General features: G+C 34.9%; 4 protein-coding genes and 1 long non-coding RNA gene across 7 annotated transcripts; 2 read left to right on the top strand and 3 right to left on the bottom strand.

The window, feature by feature from the left end:
- Positions 1 to 790: 790 nt before the first annotated feature.
- Positions 791 to 1,428, top strand: LOC108841061 (mitochondrial uncoupling protein 4-like). The gene has a single exon (XM_018613842.2). It carries the CDS (start codon positions 839 to 841, stop codon positions 1,151 to 1,153), a length of 315 nt encoding a protein of 104 aa, XP_018469344.1. The 5' UTR covers positions 791 to 838; the 3' UTR covers positions 1,154 to 1,428.
- A 1,559-nt stretch (positions 1,429 to 2,987) lies between these two features.
- On the bottom strand, positions 2,988 to 5,203 carry LOC108839478 (probable pectinesterase 56). Its single transcript, XM_018612232.1, has 3 exons — positions 5,084 to 5,203; positions 4,128 to 4,392; positions 2,988 to 3,682 (listed from the first exon to the last, which is right to left on the bottom strand). Exons 1-3 carry the CDS (start codon positions 5,201 to 5,203, stop codon positions 2,988 to 2,990), a joined length of 1,080 nt encoding a protein of 359 aa, XP_018467734.1.
- Positions 5,204 to 10,184: 4,981 nt separating this feature from the next.
- On the bottom strand, positions 10,185 to 11,632 carry LOC130499923 (uncharacterized). Its single transcript, XR_008938781.1, has 5 exons — positions 11,358 to 11,632; positions 10,927 to 11,123; positions 10,741 to 10,821; positions 10,366 to 10,452; positions 10,185 to 10,284 (listed from the first exon to the last, which is right to left on the bottom strand). It is a non-coding gene; the product is annotated as an uncharacterized LOC130499923 (long non-coding RNA).
- A 3,251-nt stretch (positions 11,633 to 14,883) lies between these two features.
- On the top strand, positions 14,884 to 16,903 carry LOC108841345 (E3 ubiquitin-protein ligase AIRP1-like). Of its 2 annotated transcripts, none has more exons than XM_057003168.1 (5): positions 14,884 to 15,201; positions 15,847 to 15,957; positions 16,051 to 16,381; positions 16,466 to 16,575; positions 16,657 to 16,903. In XM_057003168.1, the coding sequence occupies exons 2-5, from the start codon at positions 15,919 to 15,921 to the stop codon at positions 16,678 to 16,680; spliced, it is 504 nt and encodes a 167-aa protein (XP_056859148.1). In that variant the 5' UTR covers positions 14,884 to 15,201; positions 15,847 to 15,918; the 3' UTR covers positions 16,681 to 16,903. The 2 variants fall into 2 exon arrangements, with proteins under 2 accessions (XP_056859148.1, XP_018469615.1); XM_018614113.2 differs by having other exon boundaries at positions 14,885 to 15,201; positions 15,862 to 15,957.
- A 64-nt stretch (positions 16,904 to 16,967) lies between these two features.
- On the bottom strand, positions 16,968 to 21,286 carry LOC108843632 (uncharacterized). 2 transcript variants are annotated; one of them, XM_018616875.2, is made up of 3 exons: positions 21,060 to 21,286; positions 20,486 to 20,614; positions 16,968 to 20,104 (listed from the first exon to the last, which is right to left on the bottom strand). In XM_018616875.2, the coding sequence occupies exon 3, from the start codon at positions 20,000 to 20,002 to the stop codon at positions 17,150 to 17,152; it is 2,853 nt and encodes a 950-aa protein (XP_018472377.2). In that variant the 5' UTR covers positions 20,003 to 20,104; positions 20,486 to 20,614; positions 21,060 to 21,286; the 3' UTR covers positions 16,968 to 17,149. The 2 variants fall into 2 exon arrangements, with proteins under 2 accessions (XP_018472377.2, XP_056859147.1); XM_057003167.1 differs by having other exon boundaries at positions 20,486 to 21,286.
- Between the last annotated feature and the right edge of the window lie 1,526 nt (positions 21,287 to 22,812).

Genomic DNA, 22,812 nt, shown 5'->3' with positions numbered 1-22,812 from the left:
GAGTTGAGAATCGACAGATTTTTTATTGCATAAGGCCTTGATCTCACCTTTTGTAACCATCATACTGAGTCTTGCATATGATGATGAAACAAGAAGTAAAACAATCATAAAAACCAAAAAAAAGTTCTTTTTGATGTATGCAACCATCTTTATTCTTCTAACTTATTTTTTTGTTTGGGTCGAGAAAAAAAGTTTGACAATTTATGAGTATTTATATAAGGTCGACTTACTCAAAAATTTCCATTATTTTGGTGAAACGAATTAAATATATACATATTCATATATTTTGTTTGATTTTCTTTCCTTTGTTGCGGTAGATGCTACTAGATAATGTGCCATAATTAAATAGCAAATTTATGTGAAACTTGTGAAAATTTGCAGATATACATTAATGTTAAAGGAAATAAAAATAACACAAATTTGGAAAATATCACACAAAATCTGTGATCCGGTCCAAATAGGAAAAAAATCGAATGAGACGATAAAATGTTCAAACCACCGGTTTGGGGCGGTCTTAATTACTAACTAGTGTATATCCTCAGCCGCCACCGCTGCTTTCGAATCTTTTGGTGGATTCGATTATTTGGATTTTGACCGTCGGAGGTTTGCAGCACTCCGACTCCGATTCGTCACCGCAGGCTAGCGACTATAAACATTTATGTGAGTTCTCTCTCGTTTTGATTCATTTGGTTTAATCGAATTGAATTTTGTCGATTTTCTGGATTCTAGCGATCATATTTCTTGTTGAAGAGTAGCCATTTGAAGTCAGTGCTATTTCATTTCGATGAGAAGGATGGTGTAGGATCAGCTCGCGTCGTACGATCAGTTCAAGGAAGGGATGGTGGAGAGCGGGGTGATGAGGGACGGGCTGGGGACTCACGTCGTGGCGAGTTTCGCGGCGGGGATAGTGGCGGCTGTCGCGTCGAATCCGGTGGACGTGATAAAGACGAGGGTGATGAATATGAAGGTGGAGGCGAGTGGTGGGGAGGCGAGGTACAGAGGCGCGTGGGATTGCGCGGTGAAGACGGTTAGAGCGGAAGGGCCGATGGCTCTTTATAAAGGGTTTGTTCCTACGGTTTGTAGGCAAGGTCCTTTCACTGTTGTGCTCTTTGTTACGTTGGAGCAAGTCAAGAAGCTGCTTCGTGATTTTTGATATCGTTTGTTTTATTGTTTGAAGATGATGATGATGACGAATATTACTAGCTTTGATAGGAATTATTTGTATTTGATTTATTTCATTTTCAATATATTTTTGTTCAAACATTGTTGTTAGATACAAATCAGTTTTTGTTTCTTTACTGTTCTGTGAATGTCGCTACCAAAATAAAGGATCAAACGCACAGTTAAAACACAGAAGAAGAGGTGTAGTTTTTGGTTTTTGAAGCAAGAAAAAGAGACTAAAAAGAATGAATATGTTATTTGTTGTTATGGGTTGAAGAATAAGCATATAAATGGACCTGGAGTTATATATATGGTGGCTGTACATTTGTGGAAGTTGAGGTTAATAAGCAGCTAAAGAGATTATCTGGAGAAGGTCCTTGGTGTTGTGCTGGGTTGGTTTCCTCCTCTGCCTCTCTCTCCTCCGTTCTCAGATCTTCCTCTGTCAAGAACATGCTGGCTTTGGAGTTTGCTGCTCTGCGACTCCTTTCTCTGGCTCTGGCTCTGGTTTGATATTGTTTCTCTTTCGGTTTCCTGCAAATTTTGGTTTTGCACCGAGGACGGACTGGGTTGCCCTGTGCTTTTTCCTTTGTCCATGTTTGAGAGCTCGCTCGCGATCTGACTCCGCCTCTCCTTGAGGAAGTTGAGTCGCATTGACAGTTTGGAAAGTGCAGATGTTGTGTTTCCCTGTTTGTTTGTACTCATTTAGCTCCTATTTTTGAACGATATTTGATTGCAATATAGTGGTGTTATGTTTTGTGTTTTTTTCTCTTACCTCTCCCTTTGTGCCAGACCTCTTTGACAAGCCCGCAAGCTTTGAGCTGCCACGTGACGTTTCTTGTTGCGAGCTTTTACTCCGTGGAACTTTTTGCTTCTCTATCTCATTTTCTTCCTTGAACTGGTCATGAGAAGGATGGTGTAGGATAGTGTAGGTCATGAGAAGGATTATTATGGGTCAAGTTTTCTGATGAATTATTAATGTCGTCTCCCTGTTGCTTTGTTCTCTAATGTTAGAATTAATATTTAAGATGAATTTGCAAGGAGGGCGTCGTTTGTACGTAGCAAACTCCAAAATGGAGTATTTTTCAGTTGGATATGAAATGATCTTTTTGGTTTGGCGTAGCTTAATTGGCTAAAGCCATCATTTCTCTCTAGTGTGGTTGGAGACATATTTAGACCATGAAATTCATCCCAGCCAACAACAAAAGAAAACTGATCCTTTGCTTCATTTCAAGATGTGTGATATTTGTTACTTCCACTTATACTTACGTTTCATTATGTTCTTGTCAACACAGTTGTAAGGAAATGATTCTCATTTCTCAATTAGTTATTGTATCTATACTAAAGATACATCTCTCTTCAGAGCACTGATTTTCTTCTTTTTCTCTGCATCTCTGATGGGCATTTGGTTTCTTCCGTTTCCAAGGATCTGGCTGGTCACATCCCTAGATAGCAGATGGAGTTTGATAGCCCTGGACTTGTTTATCTGTGTTCTCCTCCATCATATGGTCTGAAACGCAGTGTTATCATGTTTCTTCTAGTGTATTATAGATTTACTTTACAGGCAAATATTTTAATATAACAAGTTGAATTTTGGATGGTTTGTAAAGTAAGTTCCAAGTTTTCTTACCTCTTACCACAACATTAGTTATGCTTTGACAAACACGTATTCTTCAAAGTTCAAACAAACAACAAGAATGATTATACGTTGGTTATCAACCACCAAGTCAAATATATTTAAAGTAATAACATAATCAGTCATCAATAAAACCACTAATAACCTTCTTTTGCTGCAAGTTCCTATATATGCTTATACTATAAATTTGTAATCAGAGACCGCTTTCATACGGAACTCCAGTAGAATTCAGCCACAACTCCCCATCTATCAATTGACCAACTGTAAACCGTGCAGCTTCCTTGGGATCTTGTATTGCCCTAAATCCTTTCCACTTCACACGTTGACTTGTATTTGCTCTTGGGCCATAGTTATTATACTCCCCGTAGTATAGAGTAGAGAGGCGCTCTTTGTCTTCATTCCATGGATACCATCCAGCAGGGTCGATATGATCGTCGATGAATGATTCCATAATAACTACAGTCGCCATAACTCCCCACGGACGACCCAAATAGGTCTTCACTGTTGTCTTGAAAGGAATAAGATCGGCACTTGCTGTTATGTTGCATCTCTGAATTGTGAACGCCGATTTTTGGTCTTGGTTGCCGCGGTTTTGTGCCGTAATCATGTTCGCCTGTCCTCCAATCGGCTTACGTGCTACGATCTCACAGTACTGAAATACGGCTTGTCCGTGTCCAAAGATAAAATCTACTGTTCCTGTGATATAGGTATCGCGGTAGTACTGCTTTCCCTTGTAAGCATACAAGGTGTCTTGATAAGCGTCAATCCTACACCGGTATATGACCACTCTCTCAGCACTCACGCGTAGAGCCACCGCTTGCTCCTTTGCGGGTCCGGCTGTGTTCTTAACACAGAGATCTTGCGCCCTGAAATCGTCCCCATCGACGGCTGCATTACAGTTGTAAATTATAAGTAAACAATAATATACAAATCAGAACAAAAGTCTAAACGAAGTGAAAGTTTCCCACACAATATATAGAATCCATATTCACAAGAATCAAATGTCCAAAAGGAACAGAAAAAACAGAGTGAAGTTTCCTGATATTTCAGAATCTATATTCACACGCTTCTCTACAAGAATTAAAAATGCATATATAGAATCCATATTCACACGCTTCTCTACAGGAATCAAAAATGCATATAAAAAAATAAGAATCATATTCACTCGCTTCTCTACAAGAATCAAAAATGCATAGTAAGAATCGTAGTGTCTAAACATAATGAAGTTTCCTGAATATATATATAGAATCCATATTCACACGCTTCTTCACAAGAACAAAAATGCATATCAAGAATCGTTTCGCTAAAAAGGACAAGGGAAAAGGAACAATACCAAGTGTGGCAGATAAGAATGTTTTAACACCGTCTTTTTGGTTAAGACTTCCCGTGAGTATGGTCGAGTCTCTGCCATCTCCTACTAAGGTGATATGCGTTTTTGTAACCCCAATCTCTATTATCTCTGAGTATACTCCTGCTTTTATGTAGATAACAAATTGCTTGGGGCTCTTCTCGGGAGCTGTTGCAATCGCCTCCTTAATTGTCAGAAAGTCACCTGAACCGTCCTTTGCAACAACGAGATCAGCGTTGCTCTTGAGCACCTACAAAAGTTGTGTTACAAGAAACAATTAAAAAGTTTGATCAGCTAGTCAAATTCAATAGAAGCATCTTATGGACTTCAACACAATCTGCTATTGACAAAAATTTCAAACATATTACTACATTAAGTTTATCATGCATGATCAAATCAAATGGAACAGGTTATGCTAGTATCTCAAAACAATAACAAGTTTGATCAGCTTTTAAAGTGAACAGAAGCAGAACCACATCGTGCGATACCGTTGCATCCAACAATATATCTTCTATATGAGGCCCAACCACCTATCTCTAATGGGCTACTAATTATGGACTATTGATGGACTTCTATTTTACTAAGATCACTACTTCCCTAAATCATTTTTGGGCTCTACTAGCGCTTATTCCATGAACTTCGTGTAATATAAACTCGTACGGTCGTACCTCTAATATACCGTGAACTAGTTAGTGACTTCCAAGTTTTTTTTTGTAAAATAATCTTAAGGACTTCCAAGTTCTGTTTTTGTAAAATGGTCACGAGAAAAAAACTCAATTCTTAACGAAAAAAAAACTTGATTACCTAGCTGATCAAACTTGATTATAGAAAAAACTCAATTTATATCAATTAATCATTAATATGATATTTTTAGCCGAAAAAAACTCAATTCTTAACACATGCAAGGGTTTATTAAGATGTAGTATGAGATCCTTGATTACCTCGTAATTGTTGAGGAAATTCTTGTCCATCCATGAAGGCAATTCATCAACCGCCAAAGCTAAACTTGTGAATGTGATCAGTACGAGAAAGATGGAGAATTTTGGGCTTGGAAAATACATCTTTGGAGAGAAATCAGAAGAGATGGAGGAAATGTGAATTATTTTTAAAAGTGTTGGAACTGAGATGAGATGAAGACTTTTACAACTGTATTCGTAGATTAATGTAAGTCTTTATGTTATGATGTATGACTAATTTATGCAGTAGCATAGGTATACTTAAAATGTTTTTTTTTTTTGCTAAAATATTAATATACTTAAAATGTTCACCCGTTCTGCTAGTTTTTCTTATTGTTAACTTTTCCAATTACTTCTCAAAATTTTAGTCATCTGGTATATACATCCTTATTAATATTATTTATCGTTTGTTTGATCCTGAGAATATTATATTATTTTTATAAAATTATGTCACCTAAACGAAGAGCAACGGGTGCCGGCATTATGTTTACCCAACTAAATAAATTCTCATTGTAAAAATATTCAGGTTCAAATTTGGATCATCTGTAGTTTTTATGCATAAATTTTTGTGTCTAGTGTTATTTATAGTAAATGCTTATTTACAGAAAACGCAATTGGTAGTGATGAGACCTATAGACCAATGGCCTATAGATAATCATAGACAATGTATAGCTACAGTCTTCTATTTATGAATCATAATAAGGATCAACGGTAATTTACATACGAGAATTTATTGATTAATCTTTCTCAAACAGTTTTTTCTTCTTCTTTTTTTTCAGATCTATATATATAAATAAATATATATAGAATCAAGTATATTTTGATTACAAAAATTACAAAGTTTGGTAAATATCACTATAATCTGATAAAAATAGTTTGACCCAAAAAAATCGTTGTTTTACTGCAGTAAAGCAATTAATTTAATTCGTCTCGAAACATTAGTAAAGATTCCCTGTCAACATCTACTTGTCTTTTATAGTATTCAACGATTTTTACACTGCTAAAAACTAAAACTCTCTAATGTGGTCTCTGATCATTCCAACGTCAGCAAGCAATACACGAAAAACAAAAGGTATAGAGGTAATCACATGCAGCGTTTCAACATATTCATTTTCAACATAGTCTTAGAAAACAATTTTTTTTTTTTTTTTTTTTTTTTAATTTGATCAAATAAAAAAAAAATTGTTTTCTAAGACTTGCAGAAATAAAAGTATTAAAATAAGAAAAACATATGTGAAGGACTAGAAGAAATATGATGCTGATTTCTTCAAAAACAATGATGCTGATTTCAAGTCGTACTGAGGTTGACAAAAAGATATTCCTTCGTTTATATATATACTAGGGTCGGCCCGCCCTACGGGCGGGATGTGAACTATAAAATAATTTCAATGGCTAATATACAAACTAAAAACATTAAGATCTGGATACTGAAATTTTAGGCATGTATATCTGGATCCGGACCAGTTATATATTTTTTAAATATTTAAACATAATTATATCTATATATGTATACTATAAATATTTAGTTTAAAATGTCTATTTTTATTTTGTTTAACATTTAATATATACTTATTTTAATGTGATGTGTTCTAATTTTTATTTGATGTATATGTTGTGAGACCATACTATTATAATTATTATTTATATTTTTTGTTGTGGGTTTTTAGTTTGATGAAAACATAATTTTATTACAATTGACCAATTTTCCTATACAGTATAGTTTTATTTTAGAAATGAGAATATCCAAATATGTTTTATTTGTTTATTTATATTTGATCTAACTTGTATTGTCAATGTTTTTCCCTTTTATATCATCTATATCATTCACAATGTGTAATTATAAATATTTATACATCATATAAATTTTTTTATTCTACTTCATCTATTCCTATTCTTAGAAGAAATAAGATTAATCTTCTATGTCATTTGATTGGATTTTGGTAGTTATTCTATAACAGTGATTTATATTTATATTAAAGTTTATTAATATTTTTAAAAGCATTAATACATATAGAACTTATAGAAATTTCATTTGTGAAAACATAGTTAAAATATAATATATATTTTTAAATTACTTTTGTTTGTATTTATAATCATACATTTGCAAGTTAAACTATAACCATAAAATAAATAATTATATTCCACGAACGGATTATGAACCTCACAAAATTTGGAGCATTTTAAAGCTGGAAAAGAAAAAGAAAAATTGGAGTATCTTATATATTTGATAATATATCAAAGGTTTGAGAATACCCATAAGCATATGGACATTGTATAGTCAGAAAGCTTGAAGTTGTGGTTGCTCCGGGTAATGCCAATGGTCGCTGGCCTTACCTGCTCGCCGACGAATAGCTTGCTAATCCCACAAGACGCTGCCTTTTTCAGAGAGATGAAGAGATCGCGATCTCCGAAAGATTATAGATTTTGCCGGAAACGATGCATCGAAGGTTTATATATATAAAGATCTAGCAGACGAAGAGCGCAATAGGTTGATTCGTAGTGGGATGGAGAATAAAGACGATTTAAGATTAAACCACAAACACCGTTACAGAATCTAGAAAGTCTCAGTGCCAAATGAAAACAGACGAAGAACACGAAGGAAAACATCTGTTTAAGGATTCCGTAGAACAGTGTCGATGGGCCTAGTGCCGAAGAGCATTTCATTTGCGCTGGACGAAGCCCACTGCGAAGCCCATTTCGAGAGAACAAAGTTTAAGTGATACGGTGCGTATCTGATGTGTCAACTCGTGAGACTTCTAATTTCTGACGTGGACGTTGATGTGTCAGCAGGAGAGATTCAACTCTCTTTTATATATATATATTGTTAATGACAAATTGGGCTTCTAAGTTCTAAGCCCACTACCGTGTTTCTGCATCTATAAATTTATTTAAATACTTGAATAGTAGTATCTATTAATTGTATTTCTAAATTTCACTTAATTTAACAATTTAATTAATTATATCACATTAATAATAATTTACACCATTAATTATATTACCATAATAATAATAATGCATACTTTAATTTATTAGTTAATCAATATTAACTTTGTGTTAATTATAAAATTAAAAATATTAAATAATAAGATTTTACATATGACTAAACGTTTGGTTTAATTTATTTTAATAAAATATTTTTATTTTAGTTTCAATCGGTGGAAAATTACGTACTCAAAAACATAGTTAAAAGATATGTTTTGTGAATAAAATAATAACTTAAACCAAAATAACTAAAATGTGCTACATTTATTTCAACTTAATTTTTCACTCCATATAGTTATTTTACTTGATAAAAAACTCTTTTTATTTCATTTAATTTAGTCAAATACATAGAAATATTTTTTTATTAATTTACAAAATCAATTAAACATGAATATTATTTATCCATAGGTATATGTTGTTCCTTTCGGGTATCGTTTTTTTAAAAACCAAGTACTGCTTGAATATTATAAACTTATGTGTGGATTTTGAGTTGAGTCATTCTGGATCTGGATGAATTCGGTTCTGATATATAGAAACCTAAAAATATCTAAATAACCAATGTATCTAAAACGAGTTTTGATATTTGTAACAAAAATAGTCATATAACATGGTTCGGTTCAAGTCTTTTGAATATCATTAGTTATATTATGATACATCTAAAATATATAACACTAATTATGAAAAATAAATATTGATATATAAAAATATATTTCAGGAGTCAATTTAAATATTAGTTGGTTCAGTTGAAATAAATATATTTAAAATATTTATATTAACTGAAAAAATAATATAAAAATACTGTACATTTGGATTCAAAATCATTTCTTTTAACAATAAACTAAACAAATATGTTGATTTGTATACAAGTTTAAAGTACAATGTAAATATTTAATTAATATATAAATATATCACATTGTTTAAATAAAATATTAATGTAAAAGTATTATACAATTGCGTTTTAATATCATTTATTTTAACAATAAGCCAAATAAATATGCTGATTAGAAAGAAAATAAAACAAAGTTAGAAAATACATAATTTACCAGAAACACTTTATATATCGAATTATTATAAAAAAATGTTTTATTACGATAAATACATTCAATAATTATAAACAAATAATATATTTCATAAAAATGAAAAATAATATCCGTCGAAATCTAGTTTATTTTCAATTAAAAGTTTGTTGACCAAAAAAAAATGTTGTTAATGACCAGCTTAGTTATCCCTTCAAATCAGCTTCATATGTAAAACTGGTATAATAATAAACCAGTGTGCTTCTTTTATTTTCTTTGGATTAAGGATTCGGTTTTGTCTAATAACCATTTTTTTGGTTACGGTCGTAACGTTTATCGACTAACAACAACATACTTTTCCTATCGGGACATTATAGATAATTTTTAACATGTTTCTGTTTGTTGGAGTAGTAACTAAGATCGTTGCATACTTTTGTTCAATTTTAAGAAATTATTTCGTTTGTTAAAATACAATCTAATAATCTTTTTGTTTTGTTAATTTGAATAGTGTGCTCACCAAGAAGACATCAACTTTAACACTAAAACCAAGAAAAAAACAAGAAGACTTCAACTGTTTATTTTAAAGATATAAAATACTTTGTAGTTTTGATTTTGAGAATAGGCACGGATCTAATGGTTACTCTTTTCTTAAACTCTTTCCCTTTGAACCCCAAGCTGTGTTCGATACGCCCCCTCCGTACACTGTGTTACTCCTTTTTGTCCCCTTTTTTTGTCAACCTCCTTTTTGTCCTTTTAATTTTAGTTTCCGCTCACACTCGGCTAGTTTTTGTTTGGGCTACATACCCGTTTTCAATTTGTAGAATTTATATCATCCTTAGAGCATCATTAACCCTAGCACCCCATTAGGGGTGCTTAATCACTTTTTTAGTAATAAATGGGTGCTAAGCACTTTTTTTAAGCAATCTCTAATTTTTGTCCTCCAATGCAAGTATCTTATTTAGAGATTCTTAAAAAAATTAAACATTGTTTTATTTAAGATATAATTTTATTTATGATATAAAACATTTTAAAGATCAAGAAAATATATTAAGAAACACTTTGGTTTGTAAAATCTCTTGCCATCATCAGAAAGTAAGCCAACATTATTTGAAACATCCTATACAAATTTGACATATACATTCTACAGAAAAACTTACAATATGCTGAAGAGATGTGATGCTTTGCTTCCTGCCAATATGGAAAGGATCATTTAACATGAAAACAAAAGACTTACATCTGCTTTATAATCCACAACAAAAGAGGTCTGACCCGTTTATGAGAACTTTCGACCCAATACTTATTTGGATTGGAGTAACTAAACTACCCAGCTCTCGTTGCAGAGATAGCATCACCATCCTGAAAGAAACCCAATACACATGTCAAATCTCTCTCTAGAATTGTATTGAAACCCTAAAGTTTTGTATTAATAGAAAAGAAACAGACAATTATTTTGGGATGTAAGGTCTATAGGCTACTAGTATAATGTAATCAGCATTCATGTAAGGGTTTCAGACTAAACTCAAAGACAAGGTAATACTTTCAAGTGACTCTGTAAGATAGTTGCAGCTTTAAAGTCACCATGATCAGTTAATTGAAGTAGATGTGGATGGTTCTTCTTATCAGAAGTCAGAGACGATGACTGACCTGGTTCTCCAAACAGATATTAAGAGCATCAAAGCCCGATATGCAGCCTTGGGCAGCTTCATCCTGTGCGATTGCTTCTATCTGCGAATGTCCAAGTAAGTATCACAGTTATTCACTCTATACAAACCCACAATCATCTCAGTGCACACACATAGCAAGAAGAGAGAAAGACAATGTGCAACTTACAATGCCTTTGAAGAATGCAATCTGAGGAACAAAGTATTTAGTCCCGAGTTTGGATTGATCGTTAGAGACAATATTAACCACACCATAACAAACATGGCCATCATACTGATCTCTACAAGCCCTCAGCTTAAAGTGAACATAAGAAAGCTCTTTGTTTAACTCGAGAAGGTACTTGTCAAATATCTTATTAGCATCTCCTGCCAACAAAACCCAATGAAGAAAAACAATTCCTTTTAGCAATCAACATTAACATAAACCAGTCACTGAATCGTTTCCTCGGACAATCTCATTCAACATAAGCCGTTAACATCAATCAATTTACATCAAATTGGGTAAAATATAGATTTTTATTCAAGGAATAACCAATACCGAACAAACCCACAAAAGTTAACTACAGATTCATCCGAAACGTATAACAGAGAGAGACATACCTGGGTTTCTGCCGGTAACGCTAGTGGAGATTGAATGATTTTCTGAGAGAAGGAGACAACGGTGAGAAAGATCGCGAGTCGACAAAAGAGACTCAAAATCAATTGGTCGAGAGAGAGAAAGAGACGCTGAGTCTAAATGTCCAACACGTGTCTCATAAGACACGGCACTTGTGGAGCTTAATTAAGCGGTGTTGCTTAAGTAAATAGGTAATTTTCTTTTTCTTTTTAATTCTAAAAACTTAAAAACCTCACTAAGCAACCGCGTTAATGCTGCTCTTAGTTACCTTTTTTTTTTCTCTCCCACAAATTTATCTTTCTCCTATTTTCTTTTGGCTATTAGAAAAGACTTTTCTCCAATAATGTCTTTAATGTCTCCTAAGACCAAAAATACGTTTATTTATTTTTCTAGTTCAATTCTTTTTTAACTGAAATTAAATCATTTTCACTTTCTGTTCAAAATTTATATATGATACTATTTAAATGTATAGTTCATACCTTCTCATACATTTATATTGAGGCAAGTTTCTTACTAAAGTTTTGAGAATAATATGTTAAATACTGTATATAGTTATATTCTACAGCGGTATTATACTTTTTCAAAAACAAGCTTGAAAACTAATGTGAAACTATGGTCCGGGAAAAATATTTATTAAAACCATCAATAATGGATATGAACTGATAATTATCCATGCATATATCGGACATGAGTGTTTAGATCAAACCAATTTTTAAAAAATCTGTTACATATAAAGAAAACTAATATAATAATAAAAACCTAATATAGTAACAGTCTTTGATTATTTCTTAACGCAATAAGATTTTCTTTAAAAATAGCAATATATGAATATGATAATAAAAATTATAGATCTGCTATTTACACTTTTCAGTGGATGTGAATTCTCTACATTTTTAAACGTTTTAAACTCAATTTGAAACTTGGTTACATACTTATTAAGTAACCAAGTAATTAGTGGATTACATTCTCAGTGGACGGAAAAGCAGAGCTAAATCTGGCGCTTAAGACCACTAGGCCAAACTGTGGTTTTTATTAACATGCGACACTTGCGCTTAATATTAGAGTAACAATCTATTCGTGGATAGTGAAGCTCGTCATACGTTCACATGAGCTCTAATTTTGAGTTAATTAGGACAGAATATAAGATGAACATATGAGAAACTATTTATATTGCACAAAGAGAGTGTAAAGAGAGGGAAATAGCTAGCTCTCTTTATAATTATCTCATGTGAGTTGTACAGAAGAGATTGTTGTTCCCCGGAATATCGGATGGATGCAGATAATATGGGGAAAGTAACAAACTCTCTTTCGGCTTGATTAATCCTTTGATGGAGGATTTCTATCACTCATCTTTCTTGGTGTTTAAGAAGAAATGAACTCTCTTTCAAAAGAAACTCTCTCACGAAATTTTGACCTACAACTGCTACCACACAAACTAGCTGGACTCGGCTGGACACTGAAAACAGGAGAGACAAAATCCTCCTTCTTGGCACACTGCCACTATGTCAACTCCCCACTGGTATCGGAGGGACTGGCACTTCGGGAGGCTCTATCTTGCTGTATTGAAAAGGGTATTTGACATGTCCGCTGCGAATCTGACTCACTCAAATTGATCAAGGCGCTCAACAAAGGCCCCCCGATGGCGGAAATCTATGGAATAGTGGCTGATATCACCTGTCTCTCGACAGCTTTTGATTCTATCTCTTTTAGCTGGATTAAACGTTGTAAGAACAGAGATGCCGATGCTTTGACAAAGCAGGCTCTCTACAATGAATCTTCTGTAATGGCTCCCGTGAACTTTGGAGTTTAAGTTTCTAATGAAGTTTTAGTGTTACAAAAAAAAACTGCTACCATACAAACTTAGGATCGATTGATACTAATTTGTTTATCTTAAAGATCTCCCGAGGACTAGGCTTCATAGTTAACTGCTCGTATCTACAAGTAGAGACCGTTGCAACTTGCAATCGTAAAACCAATATCAGTGTTCAAGGTGTGGCCGGCTGCCAAAGATTTGAGTGCACTATCAAAAGAACCAACAGCAAGGTCAAAAGTTCCTTGGAACGGCAGTGCTGTTTTTTAGTAACTGGAATTGATCAACATATTTGAGGTTTTTCGAGAATTGTATTCGATCAAAATTTTGACGAAGTTGCAATTTCATGGGATGATTAAAGCATAAAAAGCTAAGAAAAAACAATTTGAATGAGTTTTTTTCTTAAGAAAGACCAAACAATTTCATTTTCTCAAAAAAAAGGAGGCTATTGACTACATAATCTACTGTCTTTTCTTATGAAACATTTGAGAATCGTTAAAACAATGTTAGATTGTTTTTCCAGGACAGTATTTTTTGTGATCAAGGATTGTGGTACTGGCTTCAATGTTGACAATTCCTCATTGCACGTAATCATATTGTCTGATGTTCCTCCGACATTAATGTTTACGGTGTCGTAATCCTTGGCTGCCAAAGCTTTTAGAGCAAGATCATCACAATAAAGAGAGCTTTCATACATCTCTTTGCATAATTTGATTGTCTGCCAATCCGTCGTGTTGGATTCATACAACTTTAGTTGCTTCAATACATCGGAAACGTTTCGAGACGTATAGTCTGATCAGAAAGTTGATCAGAAATGTACTCAAAAGTTCACCAAAACACGTATAAATTACTTGTAATGTTTGAAAATTTGGTACTTTCTTCACAGCAAATGCACAGATGGATGCAAATAGACAATGTGCACGTTATGCCGACGTTGCATACCATACTACGAATCATTGTTCTTCTGTAACATACGCTTATAAGCTTCCTGAATTGCTGATATGATGAGTGAAAAAGATTCATCAGCTAAAAGCTTCCTGATATTGTTGATATGATGAGTGAAGAAGATTCAGAGACCTACATAAGGTCAATCAAATACAAGACTCGTATTAGTAAAATCTAATATAAAACCAAATTAATTGAATCCGTAAACATGAGGATAGTGTTGTCGCGTGACATGGAAGTAATGCCACCGAATATAAGGGTTTAGTCAGGCGCTTAGTATTAAATGAATAAGCTGCAGCTTCCGTAATGAAGCGTGTTTGCTATATAGTGGTTAGGATTGTTTTATACTCACGATAAGATTTTGACCAATTTTTTTTAATCTTATTTTGTAATTTGTTTCGATAAACTATACATTAAATCTTTAAATATATGGACGTAATATCTAAGATTATGGACAACTCGGTTTCATTTATTATTTCTTCGGTGTCAATAATTAGGTTACGTCTTAATTCTTATATTAGCGTTCAGTTTGGATTTTATATTTATCTTTTATTTTATATCAAAAGATTTTTCAGTAATTGTTTAAAATATTTACTGGCCCACCAAGATATTATATTAATTTCTCTATAGATGATGTTTTAAATGTAGTGCTCATATCCTATTGAATGTGTTAAAATATATTGCTAGTTTATTAGTCTAATTTAATTAATTTAAGTAACACTAATATGCTTGCAAGAATAAACTTGGAGCATGAATGGGAAATAAAATGTCTCATAAATCAGGAAGGCTTTTCTTTTTTTGCTTTTGTTAAAGAAATAATAAAAGTCGAGTTTCCTTGTACGATATGGTTTGTGATTTTTATGAATATAAATACAAAATTTTTTGATTAACAACCGAAAATAACCATTAAAAATTAATGTGGTTTTTGATTTTCATCTCTTTGATAAAGTCGCCTGCCTTCGCAGCCAGAGTTCTTCTTCTTCTTTCGAGCTTTTTTCTGGAAAATTCTCCCTAATTTTTCTTGTTCAACACAAAACTTCAAGAGCTTCCCAGGGAGGAGGATCCTAGCAAAAGTAAGGATTTTAAAGAAAGATCAAAGCTTTTTTCTGTGTGTTTTGGTATTATAGTCATCTTACTTCTTCTTCTTCTTCCCTTTACAAAAGAAGTAGCGTAGATTTGTTTTGTAGGATCACGAACTCTGTTTGTTCATCTTCTTTTTTTCTCTATTGATTTTCTCTGTTTCGTAGTTCTGAGATTAAGGTTTTTTTTTTTTGCTCTGTTGTTGTTCTGTTTCAACCCACTTGTTTAGTTTCTTGTTCTACCGTCTCTGTTTTTTATCTCTCTGTTTTCTTTTTTTTTTCTCTTCGTCTATTAGGGTTTTGTAATTAATTTTGGTAGTTATAGTATCTCTTGTATAGTAAACTTAATTGAGGTGTTTGCAAAACTATCATGCTTAATTTTTATCTGTAAGCTTAAGATGTTCTAAGCATCTTATGATTTTCCAGGACTTACACTTTTGATTTTTTTTTTGAGCAACACACTTTTGATATTGAAATAGTTTTTTCTCCCCACCAATGCGTGTTAGATACAATTGTATTGTTTTTTTTCTTAATAATCGCGTGGCTAGCTATTATATTACTGTAAGTCCAAAGCTACTACGTTACATTACATTAGAATGTTTTAAATGTGGTTTCAAGAACTAAATTTCATATATTTAGTCTTGTAAATTTCAGGTCTTAGGAACTCACTGATCTGCGAACTGTCCAAAACTTGGTTTAATCATCCAAAGAATGGGTTGGTGCTGCTGCTGTTTCCCGATTATACCCGAAGTAAAACCTTTTTTCTAAATGATTCAGAGATAATGTTTTGTTCTCTCTCTTTTTTATTTATTTATTTCTTGGTGTTTTATACTTTTTCTGCAGAGCTCAAGAACAATAGACGAGCATGTTCCTTTATCTCGTGCACCTCCTTCCTCTGTAGTACCTACAGAAGCGGTTAATAGAAATCTGGCATCTACTCTATACACTGCGCCGCTTCAGCCTCCTCTTCCTGTTTCATTCTCGCCTAGAAATCTCCAAATTCCCTCGAAACTGTCAACAACTCAGACTCAGAGCAACTCGAGCGAAGGATCTCGTGGAATCACGACAAACAGTGTTCCACAAAAGGAAACATGGCCTGCTGATGATTTTGCAGATAATGATCTAAAGAAGAAGAATCGAGAAACCATAGACGAGTGTCCAATTTGCTTGGAAGGTATGGTGTTTTGTTTTTTATCATTCACAGTTTACATAACCAAAGATATAGCTTTAGTTTAAATGTCTTCATTTGTTTTTACAGAATATCATATTGACAACCCAAAGCTGCTCACGAAATGTGGCCACAATTTTCACCTTGCGTGCATTCTTGAATGGATGGAAAGGAGTGAGGCTTGTCCAGTTTGTGACAAGGTTTGTGTCTATTACATTTTCACCTAAGTTTTTGATTATTTTACAGAATCACCTGACAATAGAGTATGTTTCTTTGCGCAGGAATTGGTACTCACTGAGTCATAATCAAGACAGAGAAAAGTACAGAAGATTTGATTAGACCGTCTTTAGGTGATAGTGTGGTGGTGGTATATGATGAAACGTTTGTTTGCTTCTATTACATTTATAAGCTTTTGAATTTCCTTTTGATTGTTACCAATCTTTGGATTATTCATATCAGACAAAAGACACAGAAAAAAAGTCTAGAAGACATTAGCATGCAGACAGAAAATTACATCTCATTGTTTAATACTCTGAAAAATTCTTCTATATTCTTGATTTGTTAAAAAATTTCAAAATTTAAAAGAGCAGTGTAAAAAAGAAGGATTCTCTGACCAATTTCTTACATAATAGTTTTCTTTATTACTAAAGCCTCTGTATAAATCTAACTCTTTATAACTAAAAATAATGATTATGACAAAAAAAAACAAGAAACTCTAAAACCTTTTATAACTTTTACAACAAGAGATAGCCCTAAGAAACCTCTATCTGACTATCATGGTGAACTGTTGTGAATCTGATGAGCATTTGATAAGAGTCTCGTTAACTTACTCAACGTCTCTCGAGCCGACACAGTCGAAGGATGATCCTCTCCTGAGATGGAAGTTCTTATAAAGATGGCTTTTCTAATCAGATCATCAGCCACGCTGAACTGCCCGCCACGCAACATCAGCTTAGCTCTCGTCTCCAACACTGTGGCTCGAGTCAGAGCAAGCTCTTCCCAAAGGACAGGGTTCAGCTGCGCGCTTGTCTGAACCGGTCTCCAGCAAAGAGACTTATCCAGCCACTTCTCCACCGGCGTCACCAGCGTCTGGTCAGCCGCTTCGAGCGCGTTTGTGCAGACTCTAAGCAGCTCCACCGCCGCGCTGCACCGCGAAAACGTTATGAATGTCCTAATCGCTAACGGCAAGATTACTTGCTTCACAAGAAACAGCAGCTCTGTTATCTTAAGCTGAATGGTCGGAGCTTCGTTGCCGAAACCGAACAGCAAGAAGCACACCCCCCACATCTGCTCCGCGGTTTCGACCGTCGAGCCGCGGCTTATCACGGCTCGAACCATCGCAGGAGCGTTCTCGCTCACCAGAACTCGATTCCTCGCGTAGAGTTTCACAAGCTCGTGTATCTGTATAAACCCTAGCTTAACACTGCTGGTTCTAGCGATGTTGAATCTAAGCAACATGGAAGCAGCTTCAGCTCCTGATCGTTTCGAGTTCGACGACACGAAACCACAGGTTATAGCCCGTCTCAGCCTCCTCCAAAGCCGCTTCGGACCTCTATGCTTCTCAGGGAGTTTATAAGCAGCCAAAGCTAACAGAGAAGCCGGCACAGCCCCTGGAGCTAACCACCCTCCCGCAACCACCATTCTAGTAGCCAAACTCCTCGGTCCATCCGCGTGGTCGAAGATCGAAAAACACACTTCAAACAGCTGCAACAGAAACACACTTTTCCTCCTCAACAAGCTCCCCTCCCGACCCTCTCTCAACGCCATTCTATTTATAGTATCCAAAAGCCGGCTAGGGTTTATAGGAAGCTCAGACAAAATCGCTCCCACTACAGCCAATCCCAACGTTAACCTCCCAAGCTTCTCCTCGGTAACTCTCAACGCATCCATTTCGGAGATAGGATACTCTCTATTATTAACGCTGTTCCCCTGCATCAACACCATAGCTTCAGCGCCAGAGAGGTAAGAGAGTTTCAACGGCTCCATGTTCATAACCCTAGAGAGACGCGTAGATATCAATATATGCGTCTCTCCTCCAAACCTAGGAAGAAGATCCATCACAAGCTTCGAATCCCACCAGTCCTTTTCGCTCTCCAAGTTATCGATCACGACCAAGAACGGTATGTTCCTCATCAGCTCTTTCCTGATCCTCGTGACCGCCGCGTCCTCTTGCTCCTCAAAGCTCTTCATCCTCGATTTATAATCGGAAGAAGAACAACTCTCCACCCCGACGTCGACTTCTAAGTAGTGGTGAAGGTTGAGATAGTTCTGTCTGATGTAACGGCTCTCTCCTCCTATCCAAAGCACCATCTTGTACCTCTGGTGATGCCTGTAAGCGAACTCGAGTAGCAGCTCTGTTTTGCCTATCCCCGACTCCCCCGTGACGCACGCCACTCCTTTCCCGTAAGCCACTTTCGTCGACCGTTTCCTCCTGTTGTTACGTCTCAGCTCCGTGCTCTGCATCATCTCGATCTCTTTCTCTGACTCTCTCCACACGACTTTCTCTTTCCCTTTCTTGCTGTTCCACCCTAACACCACATTCTTTATTTTCTTCTTATTCTTCCTCCTTGCCTTGAGCTCCAAGTAATCTCTCTCGGAATCTTTACCAACGTCTCCGAACAAAACAAACTCCAACTCAGATAACTCCTTCTTCCTCCCGACGAAACCTTCGTTCCTCGGATAAGGAAACTCCTCTCTCTCAGCTCTCTCACGCCACTTACTCAACCTCTCCACTATACTCCTCCTCCCTAACCTCATAGCTAGCAACGTCACAGCTCTGAAAACGCACTCTCTCCAGTTACCTTCGTGAGCTTCGAGCTTCCACTCATCGACAACGCGAGACAAACCGTGAACAGCTTCTCTCCACTCTCTCTCGATCCCTCCGTAACACTCCCAGACCTCGCCTCCGTGCTTCTCCCACAAGTCCCCTCTCTTCTCCACTATGTCCCGGACGAGGCAGTCTCCCTGAGAGAGATCGAAGAAGACGGGGACGAGGTTCTTCTTCTCCGAGAAGAACCTCAGCTCCTCGATCGTGTGAGGGGATCTGAAAGACTTTCTCGTTAGGATGATGACTCCGTAGGAAGCTCCGTCCATCGCTCTCTCGATGATTCTCTGTTTCCGCGAGCTCCTGCATTTCCCTCTGTCCGACATGAAACAGCTCATCCCTTGAAACTCCAGCTCGGCTCTGAGCCAATCCGCGAAACGGAGGAGAGATGGTTTGTTGCCGTGCAGACCCAAGAACACGTCGCAGCATCTCACTCTGTTGTAAGAAACCGAGACGGAAGATGTCTGAGTGTAGGAAGACGAATCTTGACCCACTCCTCCTCTTGCGTATCTTGGGATGACGCTGCTGGAAGGTTCGAGATTCTGAAAGACGAGGTGGTGGTCTTGGAAGCAGGGGCTGGAGGAGGTGAGGGGATCGAAGCTGTCGTCGCATTGAGGATCGGAGCGTGTTGATTCGGAGTGTTCTTGTTGGGGTTTGGGAGATCTTGGGGAGAAGAAGGGAGATTGGTTAGCTGAGAAGAAAGCAGCTGAGGAAGATGAAGACATGTTCCTAGAAGGCTTTGTCGGATACAGCTGGTGGTGGTGGTGGTGTCCGAACCTGGAGCTGTCACCTCGTGAATCCATAACCACAACAGTTTTGGGGTTTCCTTTATTGACAATCTTCTATCAAATCCCATAAATGCTGCTGCTTCCCTTATATTAATCCTCCATCCAAGCTAATATAATCTAATTTAAAAAAAAAAAGACAAAAAAAAACACAAAGTCAAGATTTGGACAGAACATGGAAAGTTAACAGCTTTCAGAGTTATTTACGTGCGTAAGTTTAGTAAGAAAAATGAACATGAAATCTCCACAGTACAAAGCTTTCTTCTTCTTTCTATTTTTGAGTGAATAGTTTCACAAAAAATAAACACTTTTTTCTCAAAAAGCAAATAATAAGAAGAAGAAGAAATGATGATTCTTTTTATTAAGGAAAATAATTGATTTTGAGGACGTTGCAGATCTAAAGCAGAAATGGAAATAAAATAATCATTTCTAAATGAAAATGAAAGTTGTGATATTTTTATTTTCTTGTTCGTACAGAGGGATTTAGATCTGAGAACTTACATAGCTCGGCGTCTTGAATAAGAAGATCTTCTTGAGCTTTTTTTTTGTGTTCAAGAATGAAGTCAAGCTCCAGGTACTTAGGAGAATGATGAATCCGCTTGAATGACTAGAGTTTGAATGAGAGTCCACCTGAAGAAGAAGAAGAAGAAGAAGAAGAAGAAGAAAGATAGCTCGAATTAAAACGACGTGTGTGAAGTCTTTAAAGAGAGTGTATCAATCAATGAGAAAGGAGTTGAAAGTGAGAGATGTAAAAGAGAGAGAGAATAAAAAAGAAGAAGAATTAAAACACTAGAGAAAAGCTTTCATAGAGTTAGTAGTCGAATGCATCACCATTTACAGATAGACTTTGAAAAGGACCCTCTTTATTATTTATTTTCTTAAACAAAAAAACAGGGGAGACAAAAACTGAGATATGTCTTAATGGAACATTCAAAAGAGAGAAAAAAATATAGAATTTTGATCAAAACTAGATGAGAACAAGCAGTAGTTCTTAATACCCACCCACAAGAGGAAAAATCTATTAAGGTAAGGTTTATAAAGATTTTTTTGATAAATTAGATAGGAGAGGCTTTACCGTTGTGTGTGTTGAAGCAAAACCGAGAGAGAAGATAATATGTGTAAAGGAAAAGGTTGTGTCTTTAGGGGTTCTTATCCAATAAACAGAAACATGGGCACTGTCAAATCACACAAAGAAAAACACAAAGTCTCACTCTTTCCCCTCGCTGTCTTCAGATTTGCTTCTTTCTATTCTCCTCTTGAAATATTATTATTTCTTGTTTCAAAAGAAGGGAGGAGAGACGAGACAGAGATTGGGAGAAGTGAAATTTCGAAATTAAACAACTGAAAGAAAAATTGAGGCCTAAAATGAAAAGAGAGATCAAGGCTTGTGGGCTCCACATCGCAAGTCTCCTCTTTTTCTTTTTATTAGTATTTTTCAATCCTTTCTCTCTGTCCTGAGACTCTCTGATGAACAATGGTTCTGATAAGAAAATTTCATAAGTTTAGTCTCTGGGGTTAGAAATAAAAACAGAGTTTCATTGTCACGTCCCTCCCCTATCAGGATATGGGCGTCACTGTGCCTTTTCGTCTGCTATACTGTTTGATAACTTTTTATGTGTATATATAACTTCTATCTGATATATTTTCTCCATCTTGCTGCGCATTAATGGGTAAATTCAATTGATAAAATAATCTTGAGATAGTAAGATATTTCAAAGAATAGTAGAAAATTACTAGAAAGAGTAATAAAGTAATTTAATTAATTAAATAGTTTTTTTAGAAAGGGTTAATTAAATAAATAGTTATTATTTGTAAACACTTTGTTAAATAACAATTAGCAAACATATATTTATGATATCAAATAGCTCATTAAGGTAAAATCAGCACAAAACGTTTATAATCTAGATTTACAGTAATAAATTCAAATATTTTGTTAATTTATTTTTACAATTAGGTTAAATTTTGTAAACATATATGTTAACTTTTATGTTTAATAATATTTATAAAACTGGGAGTAACACAGAAAAAGATTAACATATATAAATTATATAAGCATAACATCAACTATATAACAAACTTAAGCAGAATAAATATTTGTATTTTCATAAATATGATATGATTTAGATTTTTTTTTGTCAAATGCGATTCAGATTATAATTGAAGTTTTATGACTATAAATTCTTTGTGAATTAGACGATAAAATATTTAGTCAGCTGTAAAACTAGTTACATAAATTGTCAAAAATAGTTAACATATAGCAAATATATATTTGAATTGTATTTAATTGCATGGTAAGTTTCGAAAGAGATTTGAGAAATTTTATAGTGTAAATTTGGGACTTTTCTTTCTCTCTAATCCTACTCTTTTCTCAAACATGATGGTAATATGTTGTTTACGCACAACTGCTTATATTTGTAGTAGTATGACTTAAAATGATTAATTATAAAAATAATTGAAAATATTAATCAGATGATTGTTACTTGTATACATATAGTTGTTAACATTGACAAAATGACAATATATATATATATATAACATATGACTTTAAAATCTACGTGAACAGTCGACACAACAATATGGAACGTTGTGACGTGCAAGCCGTAGACCAGGAGCAATCGCGTAGATAAAATCGTTGCATGAATGATCCATTAGAAATGTAATATGGTAGGGCTTTATCAACAACGACAAGAAACTTATTAAATAGATAATGTTGTAATTGGAAGTGATTTCGTGTTATTAATCATCAGGACCGAAGGTCCATATTTATACAAGTTAGAAATGAGATAAATCTAAATCCCAAAACATAAGGGATTATAAATCCTAATCTA

The sequence above is a fragment of the Raphanus sativus genome, chromosome 2 (genome assembly GCF_000801105.2).
Source record: "Raphanus sativus cultivar WK10039 chromosome 2, ASM80110v3, whole genome shotgun sequence".
In the NCBI taxonomy this organism is placed as follows: domain Eukaryota; kingdom Viridiplantae; phylum Streptophyta; class Magnoliopsida; order Brassicales; family Brassicaceae; genus Raphanus; species Raphanus sativus.
The sequence above is the reverse complement of the archived record's forward strand: the minus strand, read 5'-3'. Positions and strand labels throughout refer to the sequence as shown.

Bases quoted from the DNA above. Each gene is read 5' to 3' on its own strand.
- LOC108839478 (XM_018612232.1), bottom strand. From the start codon at position 5,203: ATGTATTTTCCAAGCCCAAAATTCTCCATCTTTCTCGTACTGATCACA. The intron at 4,393-5,083 runs GTAATCAAGGAT...CAACTTTTGTAG, and splicing joins ATTTCCTCAACAATTACGAG to GTGCTCAAGAGCAACGCTGA. The intron at 3,683-4,127 runs GTATTGTTCCTT...ACTGTAATGCAG, and splicing joins ATTCTTATCTGCCACACTTG to CCGTCGATGGGGACGATTTC.
- LOC108841345 (XM_057003168.1), top strand. From the start codon at position 15,919: ATGGGTTGGTGCTGCTGCTGTTTCCCGATTATACCCGAA. The intron at 15,958-16,050 runs GTAAAACCTTTT...CTTTTTCTGCAG, and splicing joins GTTTCCCGATTATACCCGAA to AGCTCAAGAACAATAGACGA. The intron at 16,382-16,465 runs GTATGGTGTTTT...TTGTTTTTACAG, and splicing joins GTGTCCAATTTGCTTGGAAG to AATATCATATTGACAACCCA.
- LOC108841061 (XM_018613842.2), top strand. From the start codon at position 839: ATGGTGGAGAGCGGGGTGATGAGGGACGGGCTGGGGACTCACGTCGTG.
- LOC108843632 (XM_057003167.1), bottom strand. From the start codon at position 20,002: ATGGATTCACGAGGTGACAGCTCCAGGTTCGGACACCACCACCACCAC.